We start from the raw sequence: 21,402 nt of genomic DNA, 5'->3' as shown, positions 1-21,402 counted from the left end.
GTGTTTCAGACAGGGAGGCTGCAGGACAGAGGAAGCGTGTGCTGCCCGACGGGGACGGCGGAGCTGTGCCGGGGAGCGGGCTCGGCGCGGGGTTTGTGCCGCCCTGGCACAGCTCAGCCCCACGGTCGCCGCGTCCCTGCCCGGTGCCGCGCTGTGCGGCTGGCGTGCGATGGGACGGCGCCGGGCACGCTGGCCGGTGTCCCAGGGAGCATCGTGTGCTGGGGGAGGGGTGGGTCCCCTGGGCACGTGCTGGGCATGCCAGTGCACGGGTAAAAGCCAGCGCCAGGCATTGCCGCGGGACCAACGGCGGCTGAGGCAGCGCCAGCCCCAGCTCCAAAGTCCTCCTAACTGGGAGCCCTGTCGTGGCTCGCCAGCGCCAGAACCTGAAGCCTCTGCTTTATTTCACCTTTGCACTTACCTGTGCTATAAAACTACCATAAATAATTTGTTAAAAGTCGTGGGTAATAATAGGTAATGTTTTAATTGCACGGCCATATCTCTGCGGGTTGAAGTTTGGCCTGTTATTCACAAATGTAAACAGGAAGGTGGGGAGCAATCACAGCAGCCGCCCAGGAGCCCACGGAGATGCCCGTTGCCTCATCCAGGACCGTTGGTGCCTTCGGTGCCGCCACGGTCGAAATCCCCTCTCTCCGCACTGCCCTGACGGTCCCAGCGCGTTCTCAGTGCGGGGCATCCCAGCGTCCCCAGAGCGGCTGCCTGGCGGGACTGGCAGCCGAGGGAGGGCTCAGCAGAAGGCATCTCCAAGGCAAGTTATGTTGTCTTGGAAGCAAGTTCGTAATCATGTTCTTTCATTCTCGTGAATAATTGCTGGCATCTTTTTAACGTGATCGTACCTCGCACAGGCCCTCCCCATGCCCCTGCTGCTGCGCCCGCACAACGTTCTGCCTGGTGCTGCGATGGGGGCCAGGAAGGATGACCTTGAAGGAGCACCCCAAAAATAAGATGTCTTCTTCTGGTACGCCAGCAAAACAGAGGTTGAGGTTTACATAAAAGGCAACATGTTTTTCTCTAGGCTGCAGTGCTGAAGGGAGTTGGAGGCACGCAGTTTCATCAGATTAAATTGCTCAGCAGTCTCAGCTCAGCCCCTGAAGCCCACTGACTGGAGAGCGGTGAGGTCTGAAGTCAACCGGAGGAGTTTCTTGTTGGTTTAGCTACGTCTGCACTCCTGTGCTAGTCACATCCTCAACCTTTACCCTGTAAAAGAAAGCACGGAAGGAGCTTTGAAATCCAGTACCCAACTCTCAAAGCATCGTCAGGGACAAGCGGACCTTCTGTTTGCATTCGTTTATAGCCCTCTCTAGAAATTGCCTATTGAATTGCTATTTCTTGTGCCTGTTTAAATAAACAGGCATATTTGTAATTGCTGTTGAAAGTTCCATGTTTGGCCTTTTTAAGTCATTTGATTAGGAAATAGAGAGAGTATTTTAGCAGCAAAGGCAGCACTGACAATCAGCACTAGTAGGAATAATCCAATTCTCTTTGCGAAGAGGGGCAAAGGGTCCTCCTAGGAGGTCAAAGCTCCCTTAGCACAATTAGAACTTAAATTAATGAAATTGGCTGAGCCTCGGCCAGCAGAGGCATCATGTTTGTCCCTGACCGGCAGAGCTCGGTGAGGGGAGACGCCAGCTCCCCGTGCCGCGGGGCGGTGGGCTCGCCTGGCCGGCACAGCCGTGGGCAGAGCCCTGCAGACTCCCCGCTCCCCCCCAAAGGCTGCCGGACCCCCCGCCCCGCCGTGGTGGCTGTTTGCTCTAGAGATGCCTCTTTTGGGCTCTTCGTCTGACGTCAAGAGCAAAATTGGCTTTCTTCAGCGGCTTTGTGGCGAGCGGCACGACTCTCGGTATGTCGTGCTGTTCAGACACGCTGTCTGCAATTAATATTGCATAACGGCCTCCTGCTTCCTAAATTATGTATTTCTCTTTCTCAGCATCGTGTGTTTTTGTGTAGGGTTAATTATTTTCCCTTGTTTTGTCTTTAGCAATAGTTATCTTAATTAAAGGGCCAAGTTCCGCTCTCATTTCTGCCTGGCACATCCTAATGAAATCAATGGAGCCACACCGTGTAAATGGGAGAGGAACAACAGCCATCTACCTCAAAACAAAACGTTCCCTCTCTTGTTGATTAATGTGTAAAATTAAACCGAGGCATCATCTCCAACTTCTGACTAAATGTCACAGAGCAAATTACTGCAGAAGCCCCACTTGGCGTAGCTTCTCCACGCGCAGTTCAGCTCTTGCCCGCTCTCCTCCCACCGCCCTGGAGCACCGCGGCGGGGGACCGAACCGCACCGGGACGCTCGGGTGAAACCCCGCCTCTGTGGAGACCAGCAGCAGCTCTGCCATCGTGCCGGCATCTCAGGGGCTTCTGGGGACTGAGAACGATTGCAGAAGCTTGCGGTGAGACGCTGAGGTCCCTGTCACCTCTTCTCCCTGAGCTGCTGGACACTCAGCCCTGGGTGCTGCGGTGGGGGCCACACTGGACCCCTCCCTCGGTCCCACCCAGGCTGTGCCATGGCTCCGGGCAGCACCGCGCTGGGCGTCCCTGGCCCCCGCTCATGCCCAGGGCTCTGCCAGCAGGCAGCCCTCCAGACCAGTGCCCTGGCTTGCTTCAAGGCCAGGAATCACACAGCTGGGGGGAAAAGGGTTTTGAAAGGACCAAGGGCGCCCATGCCTGCCAGTGTGCCCCCCGGGCTCAGCACGACGGGTAACCCGTGGTCTGCCCTTCCCCACCTCTGAGCAGCCCCCCGCTGCTGGCAGCAAAAGGGCTTACCTCGAGCTATTCCTCCCTCGCTCGCATTTCCTGACAGCCGCCGGTTAAAGCAGACCCGGGCATCCACGCCGCGGAGGCTCCAGTAAGTGGATCCCCATGCAATATTGATGGCTGGCTTCAGAATAGTTACAGATCCATCACGCTCGGCAGCGGGACGGCGCGCGCTCCTAATGCTGGGCTTGAACCGGAGCCCTGAGGATGCCCACGCAGCTCGGCCCGGAGAGCGATGGCGGCAGGGGCCAGGGGCACGAGGAGCCCAGAGCCTCCTCTCACGGTGCCAGCGTGAGACGCCAGGGTCCTTCCTGCCATCCTTGCCCTAAGAAAAGGCACAGGTCTCCGGGAGGGGACGAGGGCCACCAGACAGTGCCACCAGCCTGTCTCGCCTGTGTCCCCATGGACACCGCACTCAGCACTGGGGTGCCCCGCGCCGTCCCCACCGGCGGGCATGGCTTGTCCCTGTCAAAGCCCCCTGCCCGCCCTGCAGCCCCCCTGCCTCCATCGCAGCCTCCGGGGAAGCCCTGGGAAGCCCTTTGGAGGCCTGGGGTGGTGGGGTGTCCCCGGCCAGCCCCATGAAGCCATCAGCCAAGCCTCCACCGCGTGCCGAAACCAAGGGAGACCCTCGGAGCTCAGCTCCTCGCCCTGGGAGAGGTTTGTTTACCGACTTCTGACACGTCTGGCCAGCACCACACCGCAGCTCCAAACCCGACCTCATCCCCCAAGATTAATTTTTCCACAATCATTCCAGAGCCCGTGATAATCGCTCCATAAAAAAATGAGGAGATTTGGGATTTTTTTCAACGCAGAGGATTAGCTCTAAATACGAGCAATCTGCAGGAAGCTCCGCTGCATGCACACCACTAATCACTCCCTGACTCTCCCCAGCTTCAGCCCTTTCACCAGTGTTTTCCGACGCTGGGCTGTTTGTCCTTGGTGAGGTCAGGCCGACGCAAACAGCCGGACGCGTCCCCGGGGGCCACGGCCGCGTGCCAGCTCACGGGGGCTTGCACGGGGGGCAGGGGACAGAGTCCACAGAGCAGCTTGGGCAAGCGGCAGCGCCGCGTGTTGCTTCGGCGCCACGCATCGCTGCAGTGCTGGGCATCACTGCAGTGCCATGCATCGCTGCAGTGCTGGGCATCACTGCAGTGCCACGCATCGCTGCAGTGCTGGGCATTGCTGCAGTGCCATGCATCGCTGCAGTGCCACGCATCGCTGCAGTGCTGGGCATCGCTGCAGACCCACGCATCGCTGCAGTGCTGGGCATCGCTGCAGTGCTGGGCATCGCTGCAGTCCCACGCACCGCTGCAGTGCTGGGCATCGCTGCAGTGCCACGCATCACTGCAGTGCTGGGCATCGCTGCAGTGTCATGCATCACTGCAGTGCTGCGTATTGCTGCGGTCCCATGCATCGCTGCAGTCCCATGCATCACTGCAGGGCCATGCATCATGGCAGGGCTGTGCATCACTGCAGGGCTGTGCATCACTGCAGGGCCATGCATCGTGGCAGGGCTGTGCATCACTGCAGTGCCACGCATCACTGCAGTGCTGGGCATCGCTGCAGTGTCATGCATCACTGCAGTGCTGCGTATTGCTGCGGTCCCATGCATCGCTGCAGTCCCATGCATCACTGCAGGGCCATGCATCATGGCAGGGCCATGCATCACTGCAGGGCTGTGCATCACTGCAGGGCCATGCATCGTGGCAGGGCTGTGCATCACTGCAGGGCCATGCATCACTGCAGGGCCATGCATTGCGGCAGGGCCATGCATCACTGCAGGGCCATGCATCACTGCAGGGCTGTGCATCACTGCAGGGCCATGCATCGCGGCAGGGCGGTGCATCACTGCAGGGCCCTGCATCACAGCAGGGCTGTGCATCACTGCAGGGCCATGCATCGCGGCAGGGCGGTGCATCACTGCAGCATGAAGTGGAGCGGGGCCAGGGGCACGTCTGGGCTCGCTGCATCCTCCTGCGCCCCAGAGAGGAACCTCTGATGTGTGACCGCTGGCGCTCTCCGCTCGGGGATCTTTCCGGTTTGCTTTGGGAGGGAGGTGCAGTAATTAGCACGGGAAACTTCTGACGCAGTGCCACAAACCAGCTGGTGGGATCTTTTTAAAGCACAGCAACAAAAAGAGATGACTAGCTTAAATCCTGAAGCCTTCAGTAAATTCCTGGTGGCTTAACTAGGCGAAGCGTGAATAACAATCTGGGCGCTGGCGATTTTCCCAGGCCCGGGGCAGCTGTCCCCGCGGTCCCCGGAGCCCCCAGGAACCTCCTGCGGTCACAGCAGCCTGTCCGCCTGCCCACGCCGCCTCCGGCGCTGCGCCTGGCTTCGGAGCTGGAGGTGGGGACGAGGAGACGGAGCCCACCACGCTGGCGCAGACATCCACAGCCTTGCTTTCCCATGCCTGGCGTGCCCGTGAGCTTCCCCCCACTGCGGGGCTGCCGCTCCTGCCCAGCTTTCACCCTGCAGGCTTGCGGAGCCCCGCTCCACCAGCCCCTGCCTCGCCTTTATAGCAGCGGTGGGTGGAGGAGGCAGCTGCACGCACACCGCTCCCTCCCCGTCGGCACACCGGGATTATTCCCGGGTTTTGACGTTGTTTCCCGCTGAGGCTTGAGGCTGAATTCCCGCAGGTTCCCGGTGGGATGCGAGCAGCGCGTGGGCTGGTCGTGCCTGGGGCTGGGGGGGATGGGGAGAGGGCTCCTGGGGCTGCCAGAAAAGTGAGGGCTCAAAGGCTGAAAGAAGATACTGTACGTAGCAAAGTCAGAAAGAGATGCGTGCCCTTTATGTCCAGCAAGCGTTTTTGCAAATATAATTAAAACAAATACATATCTGGGACTGATCTGACCGCAGGTATAGGGATGCAGTGCCAGATTTTTAAAACAAACTAACTTAAGCACTTAGAAAAGGACTCGAGCAGACTTTGGGTACTTATGTTCAAAATAATTGTCCCAGGAAACCCAATTCAGCAGCCACCCAGGCTGAAAGCACTTAGGCACACTCGGGCAGGCGTTCAACAAAGCATTTAGCCACCCCGGCGCTGCATCAGCAGAAACCTCGGGGCCCTCGCTCCGGGGAGTGACTCAGGGAAAGCACGGGGGCTTGGTGCTCAGGGGGTCCTGCCGGGGTCCCACCAGGCTCCAGCCCGGGTCCCACTGGGGTCCTACCAGGGTCCAGAGCACCCGGCGTGGTGCTGTCCCCTGCACCGCTCTGTCTGCATCCGGCCCCTGCCTCTCTCCACTGCTGGAACTGCTTTAGGACGTGGGGAGAGGGCGGCTGGTCGGCACGGCAGCGTGACGGAGCCGCAGGGGCCTCGCTCCTCACCGCCTTCCCCTGGGAACGCATTCTAAGTGCGAGCGGAGATGCTGCAAAGCGGCAGCCTTGGCTGCTAAACGCGGCGGAGGAGGGAGAACGCTGCTGATAATAAATTCATAGATCTTCACACACCAGCAGGCTGACAAGCACCTGGTTTTAAAGAGACTTTAAAACTATTTTGGGTGCAGTCCATCAGACCGAGACCTCCTCATGCTTGGAGACCCCAGACCCCAGCTTCAAAGAAGGGAGGGAAACCGCAAAGCTAGCCCAGCAAAGGTCGATTTCTTCAAAGCACAACCTTCCTGTAGAGTTAAAAACACCATATCCCGTTTCCATGAAGAAGTCAAAAAGTGGGAACCTTTCCTAAGCGCCCACCCGACCCAACGGGTGTTGCCTCCGTCGGGCTTGGAAGCGAATCCATGGTCCTGGTTTCTTTTCTGTGGTGTGACTGTGCAGCTTCTCCGCTGCAAGGCCATCTCTCCTCTGCTCCGGCCGATTGGATCCTTGTTCCTGTCTCAAACACATTTCTTTCCTAGCAGAGGTATAAATCCCGTCAGATGCATCTGCTGGAGGTTGTTTTCTTACCAGCAACCGGGCAAAGGCTGCTTGTGACGGGTGGCTGGTGTGGACTGCAGGCTGGTCCTCCCGCCCTGCCCGGCACCCACCGCTCCCTGCAGCTGCCCCGAGCACGACGCTGACGCCGCTCGCAGTCACAGCCAGACCGTCTCCCTCTCCCAAGGCCCTGCTCTCTGCAGCCAGGGGTGGAAGCTGCAGCAAGGCACCGACCGCGACCGCGGGCTCCATCTCCTTGCGACAAGCAGCCCCGGGGCTGTGCCGGCGGTGCCAGCCCTGCCCGCCCGGGATGGCCACGGGAGGTCCCACGGGCCGCTCTCCTCCTTCGGGCACAGGGAGGGAAGTCATGGCCGGGTTGTGTTTCACTGCAGCAGATTTGATGTTTTCATGACTTGGAAGCAGTCTGGAGGAATACTCCATGCAGCGCTTTCCAGGGACGCATCGGCTGCAGGGAAATCCAGCTCCTCCTCGTGGGGCCAAGCCCACGGAGCACACCAGACCCACTGGGAAGATCGCTCAGCCCTTACCATCAGTCGCTCCGGGCCGGCGGTGGCATCCCCGCTCAGCATCCCCCAGCCCGGGCGCTGGCCACCGAGCGCCCAGGGAGCAGGGTCTGTCCCACTGCCCGTGCTGGGGCACGGCTGCTGCAGGCGGAGAGGTTTCCTGCAGAAGGCTCGTTCCTCCTTGGAGACCCTCAAATCTATCCCGAGCAGCAATTCCGACAAATTTCCTGCTGCGTGCCGCTGTTGTGTTTTCTAGCAAACAGGCTCACTTCAGGACAGTTATTTGTCTCCAGCCAAGGATTTGGTGCAGCCTGCGTGCTGGGGCTGTCACCGGGGCTGCAGGGGCGGCAGGAAGGAGCTGGCACCATGAAGGCGCGGGACACGTCCTGCTCTGCCCCTTGTCTGCAGCGCGGCTTGCAAAGCACCCTGCGAACAGTGAAAACACTGGCTCACCAACCCAGCACTTCCTCTAAAGCTTCACATGAAAAACAAGCCTCCTAACCGAGGAGGAATGTTCCCGGGATCCGGGGCAGGGAGCTCTGTACCTGGGCCTCCCCGCTCCTCTCGCCCGCAGCCTCCGGCGAGCCGAGCTGCCGTGTCAATTACGGGAAAATCAATGAAGATACTGTTCAGGACTCCTTTTCACCATTCAGCGCGGATGATATCCTTCACTTTCTAGCACTGATTCATTTACTTTCGGCCTCTCCAGGGGCTCCTGACATATTGCTATCTCTGAAGAATCTGAAGCAAGAACTGCCTTTGTTTCCACCGCAACTTGTTGGCGTGCACAGGCTCCAGGGACGGTGCTGCCGGCGCTGGGGCTCGCACCGGGGTCAAAAGGAGAGCGGCTGCGGCGTGCAGCAGGGTTTTTCAGCGTATCTTGCCAGAGCACCTTTCCAGTGTCCTCTCGGATCTCATTTGCACAGAAAGATTGAGCAGGGGGAAAATGGGTCCAAACCCGGGGCTGGCGTGCCACCGAGCCCCTTCCCCGGGCTCCGCGCTGTGCTGTCCCCAGCAGCGGTGACCCAGAGCACGCTGCCTCTCCCGCCACCCTGCCGTCACCGGCACGTCCCTCTCCCAGCACCAAAGGCAGCGGCTCCTGGCAGGGTTCAACTCTCTGCTGCCGGGGGCTTTGCCCGGGCCACCGGGACAGTGCGCAGCGTCCCCGTGCCGCTCGCCCGCTCACGACAAAAAGCCTCTGACCCACCTACGGCTTGTGACACATCCAGTGGGCTCCAGGACACCGCAGGGCCAGCGGCGGAGCTGGGGAAGCCCCACTTGCCCAGCAGCCTGCTGGCCGTAAATGCTCTGCTCTCGCTCATTAACTTTCACGGAGGCAGCTGGCAGTTTTGTACAAAACGCCACGGCTGGGAGCCCTTCTGCCTGAGGAGTGCCAGAGGAGTGGAAAAGTGTGTGACACGAGGGCTGTACGGCCTTACTCTGGGGTTATAGCCAGCCCCAGGGTGCACGGTCAGAAACTGCACAAGACGATGTTGAGTACCACAGAATTGATTTCCAAAATACGTGAAGGTGAGAAGTTGTGGGTGGTGCATCCTGGGACACCGGGGCGGACGTGTTGATGCTGGTGACACCATGCTCTGGGTGGACGACGACAGAAACCATGCAAAGAGTCAAGTAAGAAATCTGTCTTCTATATCAAAACAGTGTTATTTCCTACATTCCCATCCTTTTCTCTCTCCACCACAGCCACAGGCATCCCGCTGGACTGGGATGTAGACCTCCAGGCCATACTCAGGCCGAACTCCCACTGAAGGCTGAAGAACCACGCTGTGACGTAAAGCCCAACCCTGCAAGCTCCTCATGTTCCTCCTCTTCAAAGAGAGCTTCATGCATGGAGAGTTTGCAGGATATAGCCCAGAGCAAGGATGGTGCTACAAAGACAGTATTTATTATTTATAAGGCACTTCTGTGAACTCAGGGCTCCGAGGCAGAGCTGTCTATAGGGGCAAGCTTTGTAAGGGAAAAAAACATCGCTTGAAGAAACACTGAATGCATTGCAGCGTGCAGAAGTCATGTTCGTAAGAGACGTTCCTCGGATTACAGAAGTCAGGATCTCTTGGAGCTCACGTGAGATCTGCTGTGTGATTTACGGGGCAGTTTAATTAACGGTAGGGTTCTTTTAGGTGGTAGTGTGCCCGAAACGCCAGGCCGTTAAAGAACGAGGGGTCTGCTGAGCCAGCATCGGGCTTGGCACTGCCTGGGTGCGGGCTGTGGCGTGGGCTCCCGCAGCGCTCTGTGTGCCACATGGAGATCTACAGGGCGACAGGGACACGCTGCGGCCCTGTGCTGGGGAGCAGGGGGATGTTGTGCACCCACCCGAACACTGGTGCCCCAGTGAAGGCGTGCTGGGCTCCCCACTGCCCAGCCACGGAGCTCGGGGCTCACCACGGCTCTGGGGCTGCTGGGGGGTCACTGTGGCCGCCAGGCTCAGCCACCCCCCGTCTTTTGGGGAGCAGCTTCAGGGCACCCCAAGGCAGTGGGAAGGGCACTCCGGGCACCCCAGGGCTGTCAGGGGCACCCCAGGGATGTCAGGGTGGGCACGCTTGGGATGCCAGGTCATGTACCCAGTGCTACTGGGGGGCACACCCGGGGGCTCTCGCGGAGGAACCCTGGGGCTATCGGGGGGCCCACCAGGGCTATCGGGGGGAACGCCGGGGCTGCTGGGGGCCACGCTAGGGCTACTGGGGGCACACCGGGGCTATCAGGGGGCACAAGAGGGATGTTCGAGGAATGCCGGGGCTATCGGGGGGCACACTGGGGCTGTTGGGGGGCATGTTGGGGCTATTGGGGGCACACTGGGACTATCGGGGGGCACACCGGGGCTATCAGGGAGAATATCAGGGCTATCGGGGGGCACGCTGGGGCTATTGGGGGGCACACTGGGGCTATCGGGGAGAATACCAGGGCTATCGGGGAGCACGCTGGGGCTATCAGGGGGCACACTGGGGCTATCGGGGGGCACACCGGGGCTGTTAGAGGAATGCCGGGGCAACCGGGGGGCACACCGGGGCTGTCGGCGGGCACACCGGGGCTGTTAGAGGAATATCGGGGCTACTGGGGGGCACACCGGGGCTGTCGGGGGGCTGCTGGGGCGTCACAGGAGCTGTCGGGGGGCCCGGGGGCTGCCGGGGGTTGGCCGGGGGGGGCCCGCCGGCGCTGCCGGGGTTGCCGGGGTTGCCGGGGCTGCGGGGCGGCCGCTCCCGGCTGCCATTTCATCGCTCCGCCGCTCGGTCCCTCCATTTTCTCTCCGGCTGCCGGCGGTGCGGGCCCGGTCCCCACCGCCGTCCCGCCGCCCACCCCCCCCCCATGTAGCCCAGCGGCAGCCCCCCCCCCCCCGCACACGCCCAGCCGCGGGGCCGCCTCCCGGCATGAGGAGCTGCAAGATGGTGCGGGTGGCCAGCGTGCTGGGGCTGGTGATGCTGAGCATCGCGCTGCTCATCCTCTCCCTCATCAGCTACGTCTCGCTGAAGAAGGACAACATCTTCGGCGCGCCCCGCGCCGCCGGCCCGGGGGGACCCCGCATGTACATGTTCCACGCGGGATTCAGGTGAGGGCGCGGCCCGGCGCGGCTCGGGGACGGGGCCCGCGCATCCCTTCCCTTCCCTCCCCGCCCCTCCCGCACCCCCAGGCCCGCTCCCGCCGAGACCCCCGCCCCGGCGGGCAGCCTGGGCAGGCCCCGCCGCCGCTGTCCGAGCGCTCGCCCGCACCGGAGATGCGGCTCCCGCCGCGCCCAGCCCCGCCGGGGCGTCCCGGGGGGGCGGGAGGGACGGCGGTACCGGGGCGGGGGTCCCGGCCAGATGCGGGAACCGCGATGCCCCGGGGGTGCTGAAAGGCGGGGAGCAGCCCCGCCCCACACCCTGCCCGGCGAGGCCCGGCCCGGTACGGCCTGGTACTGCCCGGTACGGCCCGGTACAGCCCGGTACAGCCCGGTAGAGCCCGGCACAGCCCGGTACAGCCCGGCAGAGCCCGGCAGAGCCCGGCAGAGCCCGGCGCGGCGGGGAGCGGGGAGGCGCGGCCGGCGCTGTCCGTGGTGCTGATGCCGGGCGCGGCGGGGGCGCGGCGGGCAGGGCCAGTAACGGGCTGCGGGTCTGTGCGTGGGTGTCTCTCTGCGTGGGTCTGTGCGTGGGTCTGTGCGTGGGTGTCTGCCTGCCTGCGTGGGTCTGCGCGTGGGTGTCTGCGTGGGTGTCTGCCTGCCCGCGTGGGTCTGAGCGCTCGCTTCCAGGTCCCAGTTCGCACTGAAGTTCCTGGACCCCTCGTTCGTGCCCATCACCAACTCCCTGACCCACGAGCTGCAGGAGAAGCCCTCCAAGTGGGCCTTCAACCGGACCGCGTTCGCACATCAGAGGTGAGCGCGCGGCCGGGCCTCCCCTTCGTGTCCTCCCTGAGGCTGTCCCCTTCCCCCCAGGATTTAAGAAAATACAATCAGGGGCTGCTAAATACGCTGAGCTTGGAGTAATTTGCCAGCGGTGAGAGACAAAGGCTGAATCAGAGCATTTCCCCAGATGGTCACAGCTATCTGGGAAGAATTAATTGTTTCAGAGCAGGGCACCAGGCTGCAGCACGCACTATTTTACCAAACAGAACATGACCCAGTTTCCCGGAGTGCAAGTGAGATTGTCATTACTTCGAGATAAACGGCTGGGTTTTTAAAACTCGAAACAGATCAGGCTGTGGCAGCCATGAAACGCCGTGTTCATGGAGGCCAAAACACGCCCAGCTGAACTTGCCAGCTAACGGCAGTTCTGAGCAAGTGCAGTGCCGCTCTGCCTTCCAGCACCGCGCTGGGCGAGGGGCGGGCGGAGCGAGGGCTGCGGATGGGGGGCTTCCCGCCCGCGTCTGCCGGAGACGCTCTCCTTGCGCGTCGCCTCCTGCCTCCTGTCCGCAGGCTGCGCTGGCTTCCCTGCTCTGTGGCAATGGAAGGGGCTTCTGGGTTCCGTCAGCTTCCTCAGGGCTGCTCCGCGCTTAACGAGAAGTAAAATGGGCTTTCATTTTTCTCACTGTGACGCGAACTTGGTGATGTCTCCCCAGCCTCTTTTGTTTGTTTGCTTTGCTGAGATAGATATATATGTATATCAGTAAATACATACTTTGTAAATTTATAAATATATTTTTTTTACTGATATATATATATATAAAGTTTCTATAAAAGAAAAACAAAGCATTTAGCCACCTGAGCTTGCTACTAGCATCTTGGAGCGACAGTGCCTGCTGTTTCTGAGACCGCCTTCTGACGCCGCTCACACGTCCCACAGCAGGAACCCAGGCCCTCGGCTCTGCAGCTGCGCAGCTGCCAGAGCCGGGACAGGGCTGCTGCACCCCTCGGTGCTGCCCGGCGTGGCTCAGGCTTCTCTCCTCCCTTCTGGTCGCTTTGCAGGCACAGGTCAGTGCTGCTCCCAGCACAGCGGGCAAATAATGCCCTACTAGTGCTGACAAACGCTGCCCGCTGCCCCAAGAAGCCATGGGCCACAGAGAGGAGACAGCACTTTGCCCGCCCCGTCCTTTCCCCGGTGTGACAGTGGCCACCCCTCAGTCTTGCTTCGTTCCTGGCACCACCGGCTCGTCCTTCACAAGTCTAGCTCTGTGCCACCCCTCTGAAGACTTTAGCTAATGCCTCAGGATCTGCCTTCGCGCTTGTCCGTTAGCCATAACCCATAATTAGGGCACCCAGTGGGACTCCATTAATGCTTAGACATTGGAGGATGCAAGCTGGAAGAAAGGTTGTTTGTTTTCCATAAACATGAGCAAACAAAGTGGTATTGGTTTTCTAATTTTATGCCCTGCAAGGGAAATTCCTGAGCAGGGTAGGTTTTGTTTGGTTTTTAAGTATCCCTAATAACTTTTGAAAAAATGCCAGCGTGCTTGCCCAAGTAAGACTTTAAGGAATTATATTTACATAAATGGAGGCAGCGACTGTCGCTTGCTTTTCTGATTCAAAGCTTCTTAATGAGAACACAAAAAATACATGTATTTTAAAAATCAGCTACTGTTGATTCAGCTGAATACCCTGGACTGCTTGGTTTTGCTTCACCACCTCACGGCAGAACCCGTCACTGCCAAAGGTCCGCAGTCCCATACCAAGAGCGAGGCGGAGGTGGAGAGCACCGGCAGCAGGCTTGCCCGCCGGGCCTGTCCCACAGCACAGGCCGAACAGCGTCGCGTACCTCCCCTCGGCAGGGTGACTTACGCCCTGGGTCCAGGCGTTTCATCCTGCCCCTGTTCCAGGAGACACGGACGCACCCTTAGCGTCCATCAGTACCGACCCGTAAAACCAAGCGGAGCGCTAGGTGAGGAGCCAGCTCCGTAATTCCTGCCTGTTGGTATTAATTTAGAAGTCACTGCAGCACACTGCCCAGGAAGGTACTTTACTACTTTTTTTAAAAAAAGAGAAATGTAAGTTTAGCTGGAAAGAAAATCTCTCCACCACAGAAAGAGGGGAAATATAACTCCGTGTTTTCCTTTCCTTTTCTGTTTTATTTTAGGCAAGAAATTCTTCAGCACGTCGACGTAATAAAAAATTTTTCTTTGACCAAGAACAGCGTTCGGATCGGGCAGCTGATGCATTACGATTATTCCAGCCATAAGTATGTTTTCTCCATCAGCAATAACTTCAGGTCGCTGCTTCCCGATGTGTCGCCGATCCTGAACAAGCATTACAACGTCTGCGCCGTGGTTGGAAACAGTGGGATTCTGACCGGGAGTCAGTGCGGGCAGGAAATAGATAAATCCGATTTTGTTTTTCGCTGCAATTTTGCTCCAACTGAGGCTTTCCAAAAAGATGTCGGAAGGAAAACCAATCTTACGACCTTCAACCCCAGCATCCTGGAAAAGTATTACAACAACCTTTTGACCATTCAGGATCGAAACAACTTCTTTTTAAGTCTGAAAAAGCTTGATGGGGCCATTCTTTGGATCCCCGCTTTTTTCTTCCACACGTCAGCAACGGTCACGAGAACACTGGTTGACTTCTTTGTCGAGCACAGAGGGCAGCTGAAGGTCCAGCTGGCTTGGCCAGGAAATATCATGCAGCACGTGAACAGGTGCGTGGCTGTGCCTTGCGTTTAACTTGTCGAAAGACATTTTTGTATTTTGTGTTCTCCCTCTGTACAAAGACAGCTCTAGTTTTCTATTCATGCCTGGTCTGGTCGGCACCGTCTAGCGAGTCAGGACCTTGGCACTGCTCCTTGTCAGAGCAAACGCAGTTTTGTTACTGCTTCGGTGAGTACGTCGGCTATGTCTTCGCAGGCGTGTACACGGCGCAGCGGAGGTGGGCTGGCTGCGCGCGCCGGGGCTCGGGCCGTCCCCGGGCTCTGCTCCTGCCGCCACTTCGGCAGCCGGGAGGAGCACGGGGAGCCGAGCGAGAGGCTGCGGGCGAAGCACGGCTCATGGAAAGGCTTGCTCTGCTCAGCCAGCGAAGGGGGATGCTGGCAGGCAGCTGCAGGGCGCTCCAAGGAAAACTGTAATGAACCAAAGGAGGGCGAGGGTGCCACCTCCTCAGCAACCGCGCGTGCGAGCAGGAGCCAGTGACCCGTGCTGCTCTGGAGAAGGCACTGCCTCTCCTTGGTGAAAACCCAGAAGGGGACCGCACCACAAGACGTGGTTGATCAGAGTGCTGCGAGGGGGGTTCTGCGCTTGCAGACTGACCTGAGGAGCAGCCTTGGCCTTGTGCAGGCTGTCGGCTGTCAGCACTGACGCTCTCCAGGCAGTGATTTTTTTTTCTTCGAGCAGACCTGTGGCACTGCCCACTCCCCAGACTAACGCGCCTTTATTTTTTTCACAGATACTGGAAGAACAAACACTTGTCGCCCAAGCGGCTGAGCACAGGTATTCTCATGTACACCCTGGCTTCTGCCATATGCGAAGAGATTCACTTGTACGGATTCTGGCCCTTCGGGTTCGACCCCAACACGAGGGAGGACCTCCCGTACCACTACTACGATAAGAAGGGAACAAAGTTCACGACCAAGTGGCAGGAGTCCCACCAGCTGCCTGCAGAGTTCCAGCTGCTCTACAGGATGCACGGTGAAGGACTGGCCAAACTCACCTTGTCGCATTGTGCCTAAGAACCCAAATCTTGAAGTGCCAAATGATTGTCTAAAAAGTGCCCAAAACCGAATTAAACGTTCTTCAGATATAATTCTAAAAAAAAACCCCAAACCCCACCCTAAAATATTTTCCATAATAATAAGATGCTTTTTAGTCGCCCTTGTCACTGCTCATCAAAGGGTTTAAGCATAGTTAGCAGTGAGGAAGCATTTCTCAATTTCTGTGGATGCTGTTCATGCAGCAGCAAAGTTGAAATATTTTGCATTTATAGATATGCTACTAAGTATGTTTTAAGGTATTTTCATATTTTAGCATTCCACTAAATGCCCTAAATCTCTTAATTTTATTGTCCCTTCCCAATTAGAGTTAGAAATGCTAAGTTTCAAAGGTTTTGCTTCTCTGGTATATGTTGCTATCAGTAGCCCAGCATACCGATATCGCCGTGGCCAGCCGAGCAAGCCACTCGGAATTCCAGCTCATCGTCACTTGCAAGTTCTTCGGTGTGGATCCCGATTTCCACCGCTTGCGTATTTTCGTATTTACCGAATTTTACATTTTTTTAAGAATAACGTGCAGAAGAAGGTCACGATACGGCTCGTACCTTAGCTAGGCGTTTCTGTCGCTCTCAGAATGCTTCAGCGTTGTAACTCAGAGTGGGCCAAATCCTAGTCCTGGTTAGCCGGGCTGAAGCGTGGTCGTTCCCATCCCCGTGGTACTGTTCGGTCTTTTGGTTTCAAAGCCACGTCACCAGGACAAGGTTTCGCTGGAGATGTGGTGGGGGAGACGAGCCCCAGGCCCCCCTGCGCCGGCTCTCGGCACCCTCCGACGATGAGGGCTCCTTCGGGAGGGCGATCCCCCCGAGCTCCCGCCCGTCCCTGTGGCCCCACCGACCCCGTCAGCCCTCCCCGTCCCCCCTCCCACGGCCGCCCGGGTTCCGGTATGTCCCAAAGTGCCCTCCAGCCCGCGGTGGCCGTGAGGAGCGTCACCCAGCGATGCCGGCTCTGCAGGGAGCGGCAACAGCCTTCGTTAGCCCAATTAACAGCGCTGGGGCAGGCGGGTCGGCGAGGCTCTGGGTGTCCCCCACCACAGCCCGGGGGTCTCGCTGAGGGGCAGGGGTGCGAGCCTGGCAAGCGGGGCTGGCTGGGCAGGGACCAACTGGCAGCAGGGTGTTTAAAAACATTTTTTAAAGGGAAGTGAGCACGGCAGGAGGGCAGGGAAGAGGAAATACAGCTACCAGATTTCCCCACTGACAGCTCCAAACCCACGCTAAATTGGCAGCCCCGTTTTCTGGTACCGGCAGCCGTCCAAGGCAGCCAAAGGAAGGCACGGCTTCCTGGGTGCCGCTGGGAGCCAGGCTGCGTGCGGAGAGGACAATCCTTGGGGTCACCTACAGTTTGAAAATGTTGGCCGTTACGTCTCAGGATAAAGGAGCCTGTGAAAGAATTGGGTTTCTTGTTACAACGAGTATGGTTACAAGTATTTTAACATTTTTCTACTATTCTCTATGATGCTGAGAACTGACTATACACTGAAAGAAGATGCAAAATCCAATTTAAAATGATACTTTAAAATGGCACATTGCGATTTTTCTCAGCCTCTTCACCTCCAAGCAGACGTAGGAGGTGAGGAAGGAGATCTCGAGTACCACACCAAACCCGAGCAGCCCGGAGCATCTCTCGGTGCCTGCCACCGCCCCACCATGGCACCGCAGCTCCGCCGGCGCCCGAAGCTGGGTCCTCGCTCTCCACCATGCCCTGGGTGGAGAAGGAGCTGGCAGCTTTCTTCCCTGTTTTAATTATCCCCCATTTTCTGGCTTTTGCTTTCTCAAAGGCTGTTTAGGGCTGGGGGCGTGGGTCTGCACGGACCGCAGCGCTCCCCTCCCCAGCTCCCGGGGCTCCGGCTCTCCGTGCTGCCGTGTCGGTCCTGCGCTCATCACCGCTCCCGCAGCAGAGTACGACCTCTAGCAACTGCTGTTCCGAAGACATAGTCGTGCAGTGGTGGTGGTGTCTCATGCCATACGGTGCCGTATGAGTTGTTCTCGATGTTATCACGTCTTGTTTGTGTCGTAGTCGTGCGTGAGGGCCGGGGCCAGCGAGCGGTTTGGCTGTGCTGGGCCACAAAAGACCATCCTGCTTCGATGGCTGCCTGTGTCCCAGGGCAAGGACCGAGCCCCCGACCCCTGCGGGCCCTGGTGCCGGGGTTGCAGGATGGCAGGGGAGCTCCGGCCCCGACCGAGTCCTGCGGGAACCCTGCTCGCAGTGCTGGAGCACGCAGATCGGTTTTGCCCAAAACTAGAAAGAAAGAAGTTGCAGAGGGAAGGAGGAGCTCTGCACTAGTTGTTAGTGAAGTGCCGTAATTAATCATTTCTGATACCTTTTTGTATTGAGCTGCCCAGCAGCTGCGTGTTCGCTAAGGCAGGTCCCCGAGGTGCGTGGGGAAGGGGTGCCCAGCGGCCAGCAGCCAGCTCGGCCAGGAGCCCACCGGGCTGCAGGGCTCACCCCGAACCCCGAGTGACGCCTGCTGGCTTGTGGTTAATGCCAGGTATTGCAATTAAGAGGCTTTTTATCAATTTCATGTGAGGAGTGGTCATTTTTAATCAGCAAATTAGAGAAATGTGAACTATTATCTTTATATTGGCATGAAAGCGGAGGCCAATGTGCTCTGTACAGTTTTTGCTGCGGGCTCCCAGCGGGAGAACGCACTGCTGGACCCGGCGTGGCTGCTGCTGCACGGCGCTTACGTGACACAACTACTTTAAATCAGACGGCGTCGCAAGTAAACATTGCTTAGCCTAAGCAAACGTGTTCCCGTCCGTGCCCCTCGTCCGTCTCCAGGAGGCCGTGTCCGCAGCGGGGATGCTCAGCCCGGGGCGCGGTGGTTCTCCGCGCATCTCCCCGGCGATGCCGCGCGCCTCGTCGGGGTAGTTTTTTAATTTGTCATAATTTATTTTTTTAAATTTGATTTCCCTTCATAAGCACAACGAACTTGGGAAGTTGCCCACAGCTGGAATTTCTGTTCTCCCCACGACTTGCCTCCCCAGCCCGTTTCCCACGGCTGTGCTCGGGGGGGTCTGTGACACCCCCCTCGCCCCCAGCCCCAAGGGCACCGGGGACGCAGCGCTGCGTGTGCCCCCAGGTTGTGGAGGGGATGGCGACGGAAAGGTGCTTTAACGCCCGGTATCTTAATTTGGTCTTGCTTAATTTAAACAAACGGATCGTCCCTCTCAGTCCACCCCGCTCGCAGCGAGGTCCTGTTATGGCTGAAGGCAGCAGACCCTGCTGGGTGGTCTCTGGGGGGGCCCCCCAGAGCTCTGCAGCCCCCTCTACCCCCAGAGAGGGCCGGGACCCCCGTCAGCCCCGGGGCAGAGCCCTGGCAGCGCAACTGGAACTTTCCAGAGGCACAAAGAGGCAGAGGAGTGCAGAGGAGGAAGCACAAAAACAACTGCAAAGGTTCGGAAATGGGAATACAGAAAAATTACTGACAGAGCGCCATATTATATCATTGATTTTTAAGCAAAACTCCCCATCGATTTTTCAGAACCACATTGAACATTTCAGAATCATTGATTTTAATAGGGAGTTCTGCCCCAAAATCGATGGTGCGATACAGCCCAAAGTAAATTGCTTCTTGGTATCAATATTTTTGGTCCGAGCAGTTGCAATGTGGAAAACCATCTTAAAATGTGCATCTTTTGGTTTTGCCTGTTTTCTTAGACGCTCTTTGGATTCTGCTTTCACAGAGAGCCCAGAGGGGAAGGGCAGCTTGTGCCGAGTGGCGGGACCAGCAGCGACCCGGGGTGGGCTCTGCTCCCCCGGGCCGGGAAAGACCCTCCTGACGCCTCGCGGTCAGACCGGGCTCTTCCCCAAACCCCCAGTTTCAGGCTGGTGGTCTTTGTAGAACCTCGTGTGAGGGGCACCGTGCATCCCAGAGTGGCGAAGCGGGGTGACCCCCCGACCCCACTCCGCGTTCGCTCTGACAGGTCTGGGCTCGGCGTCCTTTTCCCACCACGCTGGGGTTCTGGCACGTCTAAATGTGGCTTTGCAGAAAGCCAGGTCTGAGCTGGAGGTGGCACTGGCTGCCCCGAGGAGGGGTCCCCGGCGCTGGCTGGGGTCCCTCGGCTCAGCCTAGCGTGCCCTCGGAGCAGCTCCAGGCTGGGCTGCCCGCGGTGGGCTGCTGCACCCCGGGGGAACGCGTCGGCCTGTGCTGGGGTCTGGTGGAGGGGTGAGGGCGAAGGGGGCAGCCAGGACAGCGGCTGGGGGGAGAGACCCTTGGGACCTGTCTCTCTCCAGCCGAAAACGCCTTGCCACAGAGCACACGAGCTGCTCTCGTCTGGCAAATGCGGGTCCCCATGCTGGGGGGTGCCGCAAACGGCACCCGTGTTCGGCATCGCCTTGGCTGGACTCGTCCTTCCCTTCTGTCCCACCCCAAATGTCCCTGCCTCTGCTCCCCAAACCGATACCTGGCGGTTCAGGGAGCACCCTCGCTGCCCTCACTGAATGTCCCGGCAAGCAAGCACAGCGAGAGGAAAGCACGCGTAATGCAGCCCGATCAATATTGGTAAGGACAAAACGTTGCAGTTTACAAAACCAAGAGACATCTTCCTGGCGAGCTCCACGGGAAGGGGCCGGCGGGACGCAGAGCCCACTCGGCCCGGGGCTGCCGGGACAGCATCCCACACGCCGCGGGCAGCCGACGGCCGCATCCCGCTCCGGCCCCTCTGCCGCCGGGATGGGCGCCGGGACCCGCAGCCGGGGGCACCCACGGGAGCCAGGCAGGGGCTGCGGGGAGGGGGGGACGTAGGGGGGGACGTACCCACGTTACCTTCTCCGCTGTTGTACGTCGTGGGTTCGTGTTTTGTTGCTTGCATCTTTTCAGTGAAGGGTAGCAAGATGCATTAAAACAAAGCCATTTGGGGTCCCGGTTGTAGCTGTGGAGCGTACCATAAAGCAAGCGTCTGTGAAGCAGAACTGACTGCGAATGGAGGCTGTGGGAAGAGACGGGTTAGAAAAAAGCCGGTTTTCTGTAAATGAATGTGTCTTTATTCTAATGGCTATACAGTTCAATGCCTGATGGAGTTGTTTTCAATTAAAAAAAAAGATAAATATTTTAAAAAAAAGAAAAAAAAATGCCATTATTGTAATAAAGGATTCGTTGTTTAACAGCCATACTAAAAGCATTATTTATTTTTAAATGGCTAATGTTCACAAGGGGCCAGGGCGCAGTCTCAGGTGGACGGCAGAGCAGCGCGTGGTGTGGAACACCCCGCGAGCCAAGCCGGCGTTCAGCCCGGCTCCCACGAGAGCCTCCGCGGCGCCGGGGGTCCGGGACGGGCTGGCGTGCGTCGCAGAGCGGGGCCCTAGCTCCTCTGGTGACGGAGTACCACGTCCTCGTCGTGAGCATCGTTTGCGGAGAACAACGCGACAACCCATTCGGGATCTCTCGGCAATGTGATTCTTTGGTGTGAATGTGCCTGCAACCGTTGACTCCTGTGCCAAAACACAGCATTGAATGCGTTGTTTTTAAATAAAATGTTTTACTGTGCATTGAAAGTCTGTAAAACTCAGCTGCGTCCGCTTCTTCCTTCTTATGATTTCCTGAACTCTTTATTGCTGATAAAATAGCGACCGGCCGGCACCGGGAGGGTTTCTGCGCTGTCGGCACGCTCTGCTGAGCACCAGAGCGTCGTTTTAACCAGAAAACCTTCCGTATTTTGAAGGATACGCTGTGGGGTGGGAAACGTGCTCAAACTGCATCAGAGCATGCCCCGGGTGCTGCACCCTAGCAGCATCTGAGCACAGCCTCACGCCGCCCGGGTTTGATTTCAGGTGCTGGACTAACCGGAGTCGAGGCGAGAGAGGTTGGGGTCTGGTGCTGCGCCCCGCCGTCGGTTGCTCTCAGGACACCGGTGACGGATGCTCCGCAGTCGACGTGGCGTGTGCCTCGCTCAGCCCCGCGTCTGGCATGCGGGTCTCCACGCAGGGCCCCGGCACTGCCCGAGCTGCACCCCAACGCCCGCCCGGACCGGCTCACCCGCTCCATCCCCTGGCCTCAGCCCCGCGTCGTCCCCGCGCTGCGATGGCGGGCTGCCGAGGCCGGAGGAACACTGGGGTAGAGCTGGCGTGGATGGGGCTGACCGAGACCTCCCGTGCGCCCTGGCCCGAGT

At 58.8% G+C, this 21,402-nt stretch overlaps 1 protein-coding gene across 1 annotated transcript; it reads left to right on the top strand.

Moving 5' to 3' along the window:
* The first annotated feature begins 10,391 nt into the window (after positions 1-10,391).
* Positions 10,392-20,282, top strand: LOC104330214 (alpha-N-acetylneuraminate alpha-2,8-sialyltransferase ST8SIA3). Its single transcript, XM_075446471.1, has 4 exons — positions 10,392-10,743; positions 11,419-11,541; positions 13,676-14,233; positions 14,974-20,282. The coding sequence occupies exons 1-4, from the start codon at positions 10,565-10,567 to the stop codon at positions 15,254-15,256; spliced, it is 1,143 nt and encodes a 380-aa protein (XP_075302586.1). The 5' UTR covers positions 10,392-10,564; the 3' UTR covers positions 15,257-20,282.
* The last annotated feature ends 1,120 nt before the right edge of the window (positions 20,283-21,402 follow it).

This window comes from Opisthocomus hoazin, chromosome W (assembly GCF_030867145.1).
Source record: "Opisthocomus hoazin isolate bOpiHoa1 chromosome W, bOpiHoa1.hap1, whole genome shotgun sequence".
Taxonomy (NCBI): Eukaryota; Metazoa; Chordata; class Aves; order Opisthocomiformes; family Opisthocomidae; genus Opisthocomus; species Opisthocomus hoazin.
The sequence above is the reverse complement of the archived record's forward strand: the minus strand, read 5'-3'. Positions and strand labels throughout refer to the sequence as shown.